The sequence below is a fragment of the Sciurus carolinensis genome, chromosome 12 (genome assembly GCF_902686445.1).
Source record: "Sciurus carolinensis chromosome 12, mSciCar1.2, whole genome shotgun sequence".
In the NCBI taxonomy this organism is placed as follows: Eukaryota; Metazoa; Chordata; class Mammalia; order Rodentia; family Sciuridae; genus Sciurus; species Sciurus carolinensis.
In genome coordinates, this window is record NC_062224.1 from 101,316,292 (window position 1) to 101,331,275 (window position 14,984).

The 14,984-nt window shown below is 37.9% G+C and overlaps 1 protein-coding gene across 2 annotated transcripts in view; it reads left to right on the top strand.

Annotated features, from left to right (window-relative positions):
- Niban1 (niban apoptosis regulator 1) overlaps positions 1-14,984 on the top strand; it is a 137,503-nt gene that overhangs the window by 32,519 nt on the left and 90,000 nt on the right. Inside the window, exon 1 of one of the 2 annotated variants that reach the window (XM_047521383.1) lies at positions 9,490-9,511. The exons of the other annotated variant lie outside the window; for it this stretch is intronic. Within the exon in view, the coding sequence (XP_047377339.1) occupies positions 9,505-9,511 (7 nt within the window). The 5' untranslated portion in view covers positions 9,490-9,504. Of the gene's footprint in view, positions 1-9,489; positions 9,512-14,984 lie in introns of those variants that run through there. 2 annotated transcript variants of the gene reach the window in all.

Here is a 14,984-nt window from a genome sequence, read left to right on the forward strand (position 1 = left end):
TCCATTTATGCTGCACACATTGAGGGTATCAGCTCTACCTTTCATTTTGGTATCTTCAGGAATTAGTAGAGATCTTGCCCATGAGAGTGGTAACATGTGAATCAAACAATAAACAAACAAAATAGAAACCCCACCTTTCTGTGAATACTGCAACTTGGTATAATAGAAGGTGTGTGACCTCTAAAACCACTGTAGGAAGGATTTAAAGATCAGTTACAGGGCTGGGGAGATAGCTCAGTTGGTAGAGTGCCTGCCTTGCATGCACAAGAACCTGGGTTCAATCCCCAGCACCACACACACACACACACACACACACACACACACACACAAAATCAGTTACAAAGAGAAGTTAGGAATGAATACCTAATGATCATTTTATTAGAACATTTTAGAATATTAGAATAATTAGAATATTAGAATATATGTTGCTTTCTCAGATGAAATTTTAATTAATTACCTATAAAGAAATATTCCTATGTAAAGAGGAAAGAAGCATAGAAGGATTAGGAAAAGGATGGAGAAGTCTTGGATCCATATGAGATACTAATATATTAATTATTAGATATATTAATAGTGGAGATAAATTTTTTTAACAAAGTGCATTAGGCTGAAGAATGTTTCCCAAGGATGGTCCTAACCCACGGAACCTGGAAATGTTACCTTATTTGGAAAAGTGTTTTTGCAGATATGATTAAGATAAACATCTTGAGATGAGGCTGTTAAATACAATCACATGGGTCTTCATAGGAGAAAGAGAGGGCAGTTAGACACACACACACACACACACACACACTCTCTCTCTCTCTTTCTCTCTCACTCACTCGATAGAGAATGCAGTGTGAAGACTAAGGCACTATGGAGAAACGTGGCCATAAGCCAAGGAGTGCCCGCAGCCACCAAAGAAGGAAGAGGACAGGAATGGATTCTCCCTAGCACTTCTGGAGGGAGTGTGGCCCTCCAGAGGTTGGTCAGGCTGTCGACACCTTGATCTCATCCCAGTAATACTGGTTTAGACTATTGGCCTCTAGATCTATGAGAGAATACATTTTTGTTACTTTAAGCAACCAAATTGGTGTTAGCATCCACAGGAAACAAACATATATACCGAGAGGTGGCAATATGGGAGTACAGGTTGAGTGTCCCTTATCCAAAATGCTTGGGACCAGAAGTATTTAGGATTTCAGCTTTTCTTTAAACATTGAAATATTTGCAGATACATAATAAGATATTTTGGAACTTTAGACCCAAAGCTAACCACAAAATTTGTTTATGTTTCATATATACCTTATACATATAGCCTAAAGGTAATTTTACACAGTATTTTTAAAAAATTATTTTGTGCATGAAATGAATAGAATTTTTTATTTGTAGTGCCATGTTGGTGCTCAAAAAGTTTTGCATTTTGAAGGACTTCAGAATTTTGGGGGGCTGGGGAGATACCTCAGTTGATAGAGTGCTTGCCTTGCAAGCACAAGGCCCTGAGTTCCATCCCCAGTACTGCAAAAAAAAAAAAAAAAAAAAAAAAGAATTTTGGTTTAGGGTTGCCCAACTTAAATGAAAAATATGGAGCCCAAGGAACAGGGAGCTCTTCTTGACTGGCTCTGTGTCATCCTCCTTTCTCTTGGGACACTGTCTCCTTTCATTCTCCTGGGAATCAGACAGAAAGAGTCTGCCTCGAAAACTATACTCCTGGAGTGAGTGAGCTCTCCTGATGTTCCCTCTCTCAGGATCCTGCGTCCAGCATCCACCACAGGGCAGGCCCGGCACAGATGCATTTTCTCAAGTGAACAGTGTATGACTTTCCCCATCTGGAAACACAGCTGTATTCAGATGAGGTTGGTTCTGAGAGGGCAAGCTCATGTTACTTTTAGTTTAGCTTAAATGAAAAACTTAAAGTAGGTTCTTAGCTTTCCCCTATTTTTGCATCATGGTAAGAATAGGTAGAATTAGATGATAGCTTTGTCTCTTTCCATCTCTGAAGTTCTGTTACTCCTTTCACCTGAGACTATAGCTCTTTCTTTATTATGTGACCTTCTACCACCAGGACCACGTGGAGTTCTCTCTCAACACATAATTTCCTGGAGGAGGTGTATTTTCCATCCTGGATCCCAGGTCAAAGTTTAAAAAAAAAAAAAACACAAAAACACCTCAGTTGGTGTCATTGGATTTTGAAATTTATCCGGTTGGGCTCTCTTTTGCCAGGTACCTACCCAAAATTATGACCACAACTTGATCAAGCCAGACTGAATTCTTGCAAGTTTGTATTCCCTTTTCTACGTTTTTTCCTTGTAATCATTTCTCTCATGTTGCTGGCTTCAGATCTTCCAGTCTCAAATCAGTTCCATCGATTATTGCCTCTTTTTGGAACCCATGATATATCCAGATACATTCTGAAGATCCTTCGCTGTTCTCATCCCAGTTTCCAATAAGAGTTCAATTCGCCTCCGCCTCTCACAATGCTCGGGAGGCCTGCTGGTCCTCGGATTCCATGTCTGCAGCGTTCTCAATCGCCATGGGAACGGAATACCTGGAACACGACTTTCTAACTAAACACACTTTGAGTACCTGCTCTAAACCAGACAGTCTATAGCGAGTGATCAAACTGCATGTCAGACACAAAAATCCAGGTCTTGTTTTAAAAGTTCATTGTAAAGAGCAAAGGTAAGATAACCACACCAGTAATGAGATGAAGTGAGTGTTTCTGTTGATGGCAAGAGCTTCAGATACAAAGTCAGTGGGCCTAAATTATGGTTCCAGTTGGGACATTTGCCATGAATGTGAATTTATGATGATTAGTTTTTTTAATATACCCAGTGAGTCTAGGGGGACCCTACTTTGGAAGGTGTGTGGATTAAATGGTATAAGTGTACTTGAAAGTATCTAGCACTATCCCTGGTTCATAGGGAATTGGCCAGAGGTTCTAAAATACCTGAGAAGGGGATTCAAAGGAAGGAGAGATCACAGGAGGTCAAGAGGATTCAAAAGGGCTTTGTGGAAGATGTGGCATTGAAGAGAAGCCAGACCGGTGGATCCTCAGGGCAGGCGGCTTCTGTCTTAGATTTTCTATCTTTAATATTCTACACAGACACTGTGTTACCTTTTCCATGACTCATTTCACAATTAGATGTTACGTTTCAATTTTGTGCAAGATAACCCTGTTGTGCAGAAATAGTTGGGGGTATATGGAAATATCTGAAAGGAGAACCTTGGAGAGGGCGCTAAAGACAAAATTGACTGTGGCATTTCATTGACTTGAACCTGACCTTAGTTGTAAGTGCACCACTATTTTGTGTCCCATTAAGAATAAAGTGTTGTCAATTATGTTTCATGATTGTCCTGTACTGCACATGAATCGGTCATGCCAGCTTCTCATTGCTTTGACATTTCTTGCATCTGTTCTGAGATATTTGACACTTTGGCCTGCTCTTCTGTATTGCTTGTCATGAGATAGACAATCTTTTGCACATATCTCTGTAGCCAAGTGCAACTCAGCTTTGTTTATCTATTGTTCAGATACCACAAAACTATTGTTACTTTGCAGTAAAATAATGACTGGTGGAATTCTTCCAAAGACAAATATTTTTTTCACTAATATTGAATTTATCCATTTTCGTGTCTTTCTATTTACACAATAATTTTTTGTGTCAAGTTTGAATTGGTGTAATTTTTAAAAGACATGTAAACTGGCAATTGATTGAACACAATTAAACAAAGCTCAGTTAAAGTGCCAGCAATACCAACATCTATGACCAAGTTTTGTGCACATGCATCTATGTCCTGATAACAACTGGTAGAAGGCAGTTGTAAGACTGCATTGATTATAAAACACACTCCCAATTTATAGATGTTAAAATGGGAATGAAATATGCGTTTTATAAACAATGGAATGCACTGACTTTAGAATGTCAGGGGCCCCTCTACCTCTGCTGAAGCGTTTGCTCCGTTTTTCAAAGACTCGATTGGTTGAACTATAGCACAACCCTTTGTGGCTCTGGTTTCCTGATGTACACTCACACATGTCCTCTAACCATAATTATGTTTGGTGACTGCATTCATCTTACCAAAGGGCTGTGCCAGAAGGGAGGCTGGTACCCTGAGCGTTCATGCCCTTAAACCCTGTTTCTCCTAAGTGGTGCATTAGGAGGCACCATTGATGCATTGGTTTTTGCTTCCTTTCACCTGTTACATGGATCAGTTAGGAGTTTGTTTAATGGATGATTTCGCGATTTTCTTGTCTGTTTACTCCTCGATGGTCCACATTTCATAAATCATGCATTTTCATATTGGAACCACACCGCTTCCTCTCCTTTAGCCGGTTTCATTCTTACCATTTTGAGCTTGCTCATTTCAGGCATCCCTGTACTACAGAGTGTGCCTACAAACTGAGATGTGGGAAAACTGCCAAAAGAAATCAAACTGTCGTTTTCCTTCTCTTCCAGGCGGCAGGTTGATAGATATATCTGTCTGTGTTTTGGCAGCCTTCACTCTGAACTGAGCAGATTTCAAACTTTCCTCTCAGCAGTGTGCCTAGAGCTAATCTCTGAAGACTTACTTCATTGCTCATTTGCAAAATGAATAGATTTGAGTTTTACCCTATCCATTTTCTTCTAGTTGCTTACTGGTAAAAGAAATACTGAGAAGGAAGCTTTGAAAGAGGATAAAGCAAAGCTCAGCAGACTAGATAGTCCTGAAGAGTCTGAAAGAGACTCCCTGGAAGGTGAACATCCTTGGCTTTTGTTCCTGGCAGGCAAGGTCATTGCGTGTGAGCAGGATAGCAGGGAGGGACTGATCCTTTGGGAGTTCTCTGGGCCTGGAAGAGTTCTTAATTTGTGCCTTTGGTCTTACTTCTATACTATCTTAGGAGGATTGTTTCTGTTCTAGTCTGCTGGGTGCTGGTTAGATGTCGAAATGTAAGACTTACAATCCTAAGCACCATGTTTAATAAAAGTTATGCAAATCTTTCTGTTATCATTTTGTGATCTACCAGGTATCCTCTAAAATTTTGACTACACATTAGTGGAGCTGAAACAATTAGCCAATTCTTGTTTTATTGTTATATTAAGTTTGAAAAAAAATTTTCACATTTAAATGTATAATTCATTTGATGGAGAAAAAGATTTCAGAGGGATATTCTTATACAAATGAATTTTATTTTTTAAAAAATGAAGTGTTTTAAAACTTACATTTCTTCTTCTTCTTCTTTCCTCCTCCTCCTCCTCCTCCTCCTCCTCCTCCTTTCTTCTTCAAAGAAAAAAGCCCAGGAAGTGCTATTTACAAAAAATAAGTGTCATAGACCTTTCTTGCACACTTTTAGAAAATCAGACTTACAAAATATCACTTAGTAAGTCAAAGGAAAACACTGTTTAGAAGCACTTAAAATCCTGTTATTCGAGGGTACAAAATATTTAAATAAGAATAAAAGTAAGTTTAGATGGCCTGAATTAGGTTTTTTTTTTTTTTTCAATCTGAATTTTCTGGTGTGAAAAAATATTTCATATTGTGATCATGTGATGTTTGTACAATTATAAACATTTGTTACAAATCATTGAATTATACTCTTAAAATTGGTGAGTTTTTTTTTTTGGTATAAATTGTACTTCAGTAGGACTGACAAAAAAAAGTGGTTTGGGACTTAGCAGAGGACTGGATGGCATTCTAGGGAAGGGAGTTTCTATGGACAAACTATGACACCAACGTAATAGATGGGAAGAGAGATTATTGTTGTCATCCAAAGCCAAGTTTAAGAAAACGATTCAGTTTCTGTACTTGTAACTTGACATGCATCCCATAAAAATAAGAAGGATACAGAAGGTATTATCAGTGAGGGTCAAGTAGCAGGGAGGGTAGTTCCTTTAACTCCCATGAATTAATTTGCCCTAATTAGGTGCATATAATGAAGATCTTATATATTTCAAAAGGATCATGTTTAAAAATTGTAAAATGAAAGCAAAAATGAGAAGAGAAACAGATGAACCCATGCTGGTATTATTGGACCATTATTGGTTCTTTAAAATTGAGACTTCAAGCTTCAAATAATCATAGTAAGAGTCATAGTTTAGCTAAATCAATTGCTTATTTCAACTCTCTGGTCTCAAAAATGATGGCAGAATTGATGCTATTTTGAGGATTACCATTGAAATGATTAGATTGACTATACCATGCCTGGCAGTTAATAGGCCACCGATTTTCCCTGATTTTTAAGTACTAAGTTAATGATTTGGAGTAGTTTGGTTTGGGCAAATATTGTATGCTTTCTAAGAAGGTTATTACTTTGTACTCTTTCCTTGGAGAAAATTCCTTTTATACCCATTTAAAAGTAAGCTATGTCTGCAAGGCATATCCCTCTATAAAAATAGAAAGAAAATAATTCATCTATGAGACAATCATTGTTATCATTTTGATGTATTTCCTTCCAATCTTCTTTCTCTGCACAGCTGTTTTTTTCTTTTATTTATTTGTGATCTTTATGCAAGTCTATGGTTTTTTTTTGTTTTACGTTTGATTTTTTTTTTTTTACAAATATCCTTTTTTTAATACTTTTTTTTTTCAGCTGTCAATGAACCTTTATTTTTTATTTATTTATATGCGGTGCTAAGAATCTAACCCAGTGCATCACACATGCTAGGCAAGTGCTTTGCCACTAAGCCACAAGCCCAGCCCACAGATATCCTTTTAATTGTTCCTCAGTTTAAAATACACCATACTTTACTTTCCTAATCTTACTACTTTCTTATGCTGTATTACACATAATGAAATCTAGAAACACATTTATTTTTTGTGGGAGAAAACTTTTATTTGCTTCAACTTTATAACTTTAAAGCAGCAAATTACTAAATTTTATAATTACAGTATCTATATGATCAGTCTGTTGAATTTCAAATATTCAAAGGTAATTGTATAATCAAAAAAGAGATGATCTTATTCCCTATTTAAGATGTTTCTCTTAGTTTATTATTTGATGGTTTGCATACACTTGATGGTAAATGTTGAAAAGATTTTACACATAATACACCTTCTGTCTTTGTGGTCTCTCTTGTTTATTTTCTTAAAGTCTCCTCACATAGCCATAAAAGACTAATGGATGTATTTCATGTCTTTGTAATAATCCAGTCACAGGCTCTGAGTTTCTTTCTTAAAATGAGCCTTGATTTTCCATTTTTACACATCTTGTGGGTTTCCTATTCCTCAATGCCCTTGAGTTTAAGTCTCAAAATCTCTTCCTTTTTAAAGTTTGCCTCATTTCCTGTCCATTCATTTCCCTGACTTTGGTTGGCAGGTCTTATTTAACAACTAAGATCTATTTTTTTGCTTTCTATCCCTGGATAATAGAGTGAAACAAAGCTTTTCATCTTTTTCCCTTGTAAGGGAATTTCCTTCCACCTGGAGATTGTTTTTGAGTATGTGTGATTAAAAAAATTGGATGTGGGGGAGTAGTTGGTTATTAGTGTTTGTTCTATGTGTTTACTTGCTTACATGGAGTTATCAAGGAACAGGTGACTGAGAGAAGGCATTGTGCATTTGCATGCACTTTACACTTATCACTAAGGGTGGCTACTGAATCACCCCCTGGGGTATCCTCCACTGGCTACCATCACCCACAGGTAGACAGAAGCCGCTCATGGAAAATAGCAAAACAAATGGAAAGGTAGCTCACTTCTTTTCTTCTGAATGGTTTTTCTTTTAAAGTTTTTTTCCAAAGTAAATTTGAGTCTTTTTTTTTCCTAGTAAGAAATAATGTCTGATATTCAGACAGTTTAAACTTAATTCTTTTCTTTGCACACTGAGTTAGATTAAATCAACCAAGGTTGTTTTTGTTTGTTTGTTTGTGCCACATAAGCACTATCTTATCTAAATTTTCATCTCAAAGCTTTCTTGGGAAATGTGTAGTTTTGATCCTTTTCTCTCGGGGTAGTGAGCTTCAGAGGGGATTTGGAGAAGAGGACTCAAATGCTCCCTGTGGGAGCTGCCCTCCTGAGTCCCAGGCTGCAGGAAGCAGGTCTGCTTGGTTTACCTCCAGGTCAGGACAGTCCCGTTTGGTACCAGATGTTAAAACACTTAAGTTACCGATCATCTTTTTTCCAATTTGTCTCATTCTAAATCTCCGTATTTTTAAACTTATTCTTTTAGGATGAGTCTTCCTGACACATTATTATTTATTTGAAATCTTTCTGGTCCTCTAATGAAGAGAAGATAAACTCACAGTATATAAGAAACAGGTTTGGAATGGAGTTTTCCAAAGAATTTCAGAGGTGTACATTCATAAGTGTAAACATTGGTATAAGTGTTCTCTTTGTGTGGCAAATTCATTTTCCATTTGCTTTCCTTTTGAGTCCCACGGTGGAGGAGTTTGGGAGGGTATGCAGGAAAAATGCACTTGATATAAGCTAATATTTGCTTATATCAAATATTATGGAAGTCTACTATGTACTGGTACTGACCTCAAGGCTCTTGGGGACAAAGATGAGTAATAATCATTCAATGAGCTGTTGTACTGGAGGAAAAGGGCATGTGACTATATCACTATCCTACAGTGTAGAAATGGGCCAAGTTTTGGCGGGGGTGCTGTTCAGGTAAAGGCCTATGTAAACATAGAAAGGGAGCAATTAATTATGACTGAGGGGGTGCGTGAAGGGAAGTCAGGAGAAGCTTCAGAGTAGATGATCAGTTGATTTTAAAGATCCACAGGAGTTTGCCTGAGTCTGTGGGCTCCAGGAAGAGTGAATGGTAGCAAAGCTGCATTTGAGACATATTTCCAAGGTCAAATGGGCATGGTTTGTTGATTGTGGCACCAAATGGAGGAGAGTAAAGGAAAATTCTTAGACGTTTGCTGTAGGCACCTGGGTGATGGTGAGTCTGTTAACTGATAGGGGAGCAAGTCTGAAGTGCCTGGAACGAGATAAGTGTTTCTCTTTCTTTAGAGTTTGAGCAACTTTGTGGGTAAAAACCAGAGGAGAGGGCTGGGGAGATAGCTCAGTTGGTAGAGTGCTTGCCTTGCAAGCACAAGGCCCTGGGTTTGATCCCCAGCACCGCAAAAAAAAAAAAAAAACCAGAAGAGAAGGAGATAATGATGATCCAGGAAAAAGGAGGTAATTGAAAGGGTGAGTTTGGAGGAATATTAGTATGTTTTCCTTTTGAGAAGGAAGGAAAGTGTAGGTGATGAGATGAACCTGGAACTGGTAGGAGAGAAAGGCCATTTTTAATACCTGTATTTCCTTTGAAGAGGGTTCTTCTGAGAACAAAGCGAGGGTGGAGACCAGGGTTTGTGATACGTATGAAGATGTAATAACTTCTTTGAAAAGTGGACTGGTCAGCCATTAGTCATGAGAAAGGTTTGCTGAGTGGTGAGGTCCAGCTGAGGTGGGGCTCATTTGTTGGTAGTGGAATCAGTGCATAGCTTTGCCCGATTTTCCATTTGCCTGGGAAGCCTGCAAGAAGGAGCCAGAAAAATGGACAGATGGGTTGATCCAGGGCTATAATTGGTTGGGAAGATTTTGAAGAAAGATAATGAGTGGTAAGAAAATCCAAGTCATTCTTGACTGTGGTATTAAAGGATAAACCATGGAATTCCGGAGGATAGATAGTGAAGGAAATTAAGCCTGAAAAGATCCTAGGGGCCAGAAGAATCAGGAAGGGCAAGTGCCAGGAAGGCTACAGGAGATACTAGTAGAGTAGGAAGGAGGAAGGAAGTGTGGGGGGGAGAGAGAGAGAGAGAGAGAGAGAGAATGTTACAGGCAAGGAGGAGTGGTGTTTTCACCCGTATCCAGTTTGTTCATTCATAAATCCATTCCTTTAATAACTAAAATACTTATTTTTATTATAATATTATGAATATAAAATATTTGTATTTTGTTACATTAAATGGAAACTTGAAAGCAACCTTCAATCTTATCTGGGAAATAAAATATTTTACTTAAAAAAAGTCCTCATTTAAAAGGCTTGGCCACATTATATATAGTTTATTTGGATATATGTAATGCCTAATATAAATATATAAATGAATTATATAAGGGATAAAGGGAAGTTAATGCACTTTTTGTTGTTTGAGGTTGGGTTTTTTACTATTTAATTTACTAGCAAAATAAAAATCAAATAGTTTTCCTAACATGATCATGTACATGTTAAAATTAAATAAAATGAAAAATTTCAACTCAAGTGAAATTTCCAGCCTAAGCTTCTTTTAGTTTTACATGTAAATAATTTACTCATCTCTTGCAACTTTCTTTCCCCCTGACTACCATTTTTGTGTTCCCCTGTTTGGGGATCTTTGTTATAACGCAGACCCAATGGTAGCTCTTTCTACTAACCAGATTTGTTTCCTTAATGAGAAGAGCCCACAGAAACATTATTAGCCTGGGATGTTTCTACTCCTTGAGTAATTACCTTTCTCCTGTAGTGTTTTCATCTTTTATTTGGAGAGCTTCATTTACTCTGAAAGAATCCCATTCTGCTCCCTAAAGGAAAGCAGATGAGCAGATGGCTCCCACAGCTGCAAAATGGGAATGTTCCTGGATTTCTGAAACTGTACTGAAGTTTCAGTACTCTCTGTGGAAGTGATCCGATATGCTCCTTGAAACAGCCACAGATTCAGGGCTGGACTATGCAGGCCATTTGCCAAAAAGCCACACTTTAATCCTACTGAGATCATTCTTTTTCTGTTTCCTGAAGTTAACAACCTGGCATCAAGGAAGACTTTGCTATGCAGTGTTTTTTCAGCCTTTGTCTCCTCTGTTTCTCTCTCTTTTATATCTGTTTTTCAGATTGCTTTGAGGGTGCAGTTACACATCAGTCGTTTCCTCTTACCTCTCATTCCCAGTTCCTTCACCAGATTTCAAAAACAATTTACCGTATCAAATTGGGAATAGAGTCAAGATCATCCCTCATTTAAGCTACTCATCAAGAGAGCCAGGGCTTGTATTGCTATATTCTCCCTTATCACAACAAAACAAAGAAAAACTGATAAAGAGCCTTCTGCACTTTGGAACTTGACAATGTCCCCCGCCCGCCCCGCCAGAAGTACGGGACTGTCTATCTATTTTTCCAAGAGCTTTGAAGTGGGTATTTTGATACCATGTAAGCAGGTATGTTAACAATTAATACGTGCAGAATACAAGACTTCTTCCTCTGGAATATTCACAGTGGCAGACATCTTGCTAATGCTTAGAAATGCAGGCATCTATACATCAATATGATGCTATGAAATACATTAAACTGGCCTGATCATAAGAATCTCCTGGAGGAACATATTGAAAACAGATTCTCTGTCCTCTACCAGATAGATTCTGATTCAGTAGATCTGAGGTAGTGAACAGGATTTTCTACTTTTTATCAGGCAACTGAAGAGACTTTTACAACCAGATAAGTGATCTTTATCCCCATTTTTAAGATGAAGACCTGGAGGTTTTCTACAACTGCACTCCTCAATATGATAGCCACACATTACTATTAAGATGAAAGTTAACTAAAACTATTAGTTTAAAAAAGTCTGTGAGATTTTACATATGTTAACCTGCTTTGCAGATAATACTTATTAAATTAAACAACACTTTTATCAGTACAGGAAGGATGTTTCTGCTTCTGCAAGTAATCACCTTTTTTGTAGTGTTTGCATCTTTTATTTGGAGAGTTTACTGTACTCTGAAAGAATCCCATTTTGTTCCCTGAAGGAAAGTAGTTGAGAGGATGGCTCCACAGCTGCAAAATGTGTTCTGGAGATAAAGTAACTTGGCGATGGCTAGGTAACTACATGGTGGAACTAGCTTAATGGGGATTTGGACCTGCACCTTTCTGGAGTAGAATCCTGTGCCGCTCTACGTTCACCTTTGTTTAGCTGACCGACTCTGCTCTGTGCTGAGATTGAGCCAGCCCTCTTCAGATGTATCTGAAGCCCCAGAGCTCTCTCATTTGGGGGTGCTAGTACTGAAACAGTGGGCCCTCTTGTAGTGGCTTCATGTGAACCCCTAATGGTACCATACTTGGGGGAATGCAGACAGATGACAGCTACTAATCTGATAATTCCAAGGAAGTCAAATATGTTTTCACATGAGTAACCTACCTCTGACCTATATTCAATCAACCCCAGGAAGTTCACCTAATCCAAGAGAGGATTCACTTTTAAAACATTTCCCTTGGCAAAATGGAAATAACAGTTCCTACTCTCATATCCAGCAGTCCTTCATGTACTCCAAATGTTTGAAATTTAAGTCAGTGGTTTGGATTTTGGAATGCTTTTTCTTGTAGGAATATATTATAAATGCTGGTTTGGTTTCCTGGCTTGTTGTACAAAAATCTGCAAGGTATACGAAAGAAAGAGTGTCCTGAAGTATAATACAGAACAGCAAGTTATGTGGAATGGCCATTTACAACTCTTCTTTGGTGAAACTGTACAATATACATTCCAACTCTCAATGCTGGGAATAATTCTCCCCATTCTCTGTTAATTCTTTATAGTTTCATGGAGGACCTAAGCTCAGTTGGGTGGGATGATAGTTCTGGGCTCTTTATTAACTCTCAACATCTGCATAAAAGAGGAATCTCTCATTGGCAAAAATACAGAAGTTTAGGAACATGCTGCTGGTGAGTCTGGGTATCTCATAGGATACTTGTGGAAGTGCAGAGTGGTCTAATTCCTATGAAAGATGGTTTGTCCGTTTTGTTAAAATTACAGATGCTTTTACTCTTTGTCTTAGCATTTGACTTTTGCAACCGTATCTTATTTATAATACACCTGCTCAGGTACAAAAGGCATATATACCTGTAATCCCAGCAGCTCGGGAGGCTGAGACAGGAGGATTTCGAGTTCAAAACCAACCTCAGCAAAAGTGAGGTGTAAGCAACTCAGTGAGACCCTGTCTCAAAATAAAATACAAAATAGGGCTGGGGATGTAACTCAGTGATTGAGTACCCCTGTATTCAATTCCCAGTACCAAAAAAAAAAAAAAAAAGAAAAAAGAAAAAGAAAAGGCATATATAACGTGATTTGTTACAGCATTGATCATATGAGACAAAGCAAATTGCCCAAGTATCCGCTAATAGGGAACCGATTAACCCATTAAGTCCCAAGTTTTTTTTTTGTTTTTTTGTTTTTTTTTTTTTGTTTTTAGTTGTAGATGGACACAATACCATTATTTTATTTATTTATGTGGTGCTGAGGATCCAACCCAGTGCTTCATGCCTGTGAGGCAAGTGCTCTACCACTGAGCTGCAAACCCAGCCCCCAAGTTTTAATTATGTGACTATGAATTGTGACAATGAAATTGACACAGGTCTGTTAAAACAGGTAGTAAACCATAATCTAGGGCTTATATATCTTAATATTTCATGCATATATGAAATATCTATATTTTTTCAAATGTCCTAATCATCCCAAAAGAATAGAACTCTAAAAACCAAGTATTTATTTCAAAAGTTACCAGAAGTGGTATACGTGTTGCTCAATTTAGTTTTCTATAGGTGTCTGACATCTGGGACAATGGGACTTATCAGATTAAACTGGTGTTTCCAAACTGGTGCATCATAATTACTTGGAGGACTTGCTAAAACCCTGATTGCAGGTTGCATTCCCAGACTTTCTTATTCAGTAGGTCTGGGGCTGGAGGGCAAGCAGAGCTAAAATCTAGCCCATGCCGTGTTCTCCATTCAGGTGGGGCTGGCTGCGTCTGCCTGGAGACAGGGATGCCTTTCCCTAGGTGCACGTTTGTGCTATCTGGGCACACAGCAATCCTGGATCAGAAGACTGTCATAAAGCTGTCGGCCTCATGACAACCATAAATCCATTGTTATTCTGATAAAAGGTCAACCTTGTTTACCCACGAGACTTGACATATAATTCACCCGAAATTCATGTGGAAGAACATTGGTGAAGAATAGCTAAGAAAATTTGAAGAAGAATCAGGTGGGAAGACTTTCTTCTCCAGATATTGGAAATTATTCTGATGCTCTAAGAACTGAGACAGTAAAGTATTAATAACAGTCCTGGGATGGACAGTAGACCACTGGAACAGAAGAGAGAGGTCACAACAAACCATTCAAATACATATACTTGATATATGTATCAAAAGTGGCTTACAGTTATCTATATGTAAAAACATACATTTCCAAATCATACTCTACATAAAAATAAACTCCCAGTTGAAAAAGACCTTTTCAAAAAAAGCAAGTTTAGAAGAAAATGTAGGAGGCTGTCCTCATGAAGAAAAGAATAAGGGAGGATTTCCTAATCCAGACACTAGTTAAATTTGACTTTATTAAACTTGAAAACTTTTTTTTTTTTTTTTTTTTTTTTTTGCGGTGCTGGGGATTGAACCCAGGGCCTTGTGCTTGTGAGGTGAGCACTCTACCAACTGAGCTATCTCCCCAGCCCTAAACTTGAAAACTTTTATTCAACAGAACATTATAATTGAAATGAAAATACAAGGCACAGATTGCAAAATATGTATTTTTAATGTTTTTTATCTGAGAAGGTTTCATACCTAACTAAGCAATGCTCACATGTCAGTAAGATAAGTTGTCATGTGGGAAGAGGGTATGGATTTATCAAGGAAACCTGAATGGCCAGTAAATATATGAAGAGATGCTCAATTTCACTAGTAAATGAAAGTTGATACCTTTTTTTAAATTTGCAGTGCTGGGGATTGAACCCAGGGCCTTGTGCTTGCAAGGTGAGCACACTACCAACTGAGCTATCTCCCCAGACCTTTGATACCATTTTTAATCTGTCAAAATAGACAAAAATGTTAAGTGTGACAATATCCAAGTGTTTCTGAGAATGTGGGAGGAAGGAACCCTGGTCCTCTCCTGCAGGGAAGTGGATTACACACTTTGAAGGGCACTTTGCTCCAGTTTTCTCTAGACACATTTTAGGGAAACTAGAACTAATGTTCATATGTACAGGAGATATATGAACTAATGTTCATATCAGCATTGATTATAAGAGTAAAAACAGAGGAAATAAGTGACAGGCCCACTCACATGGAAGAAAATTGCAC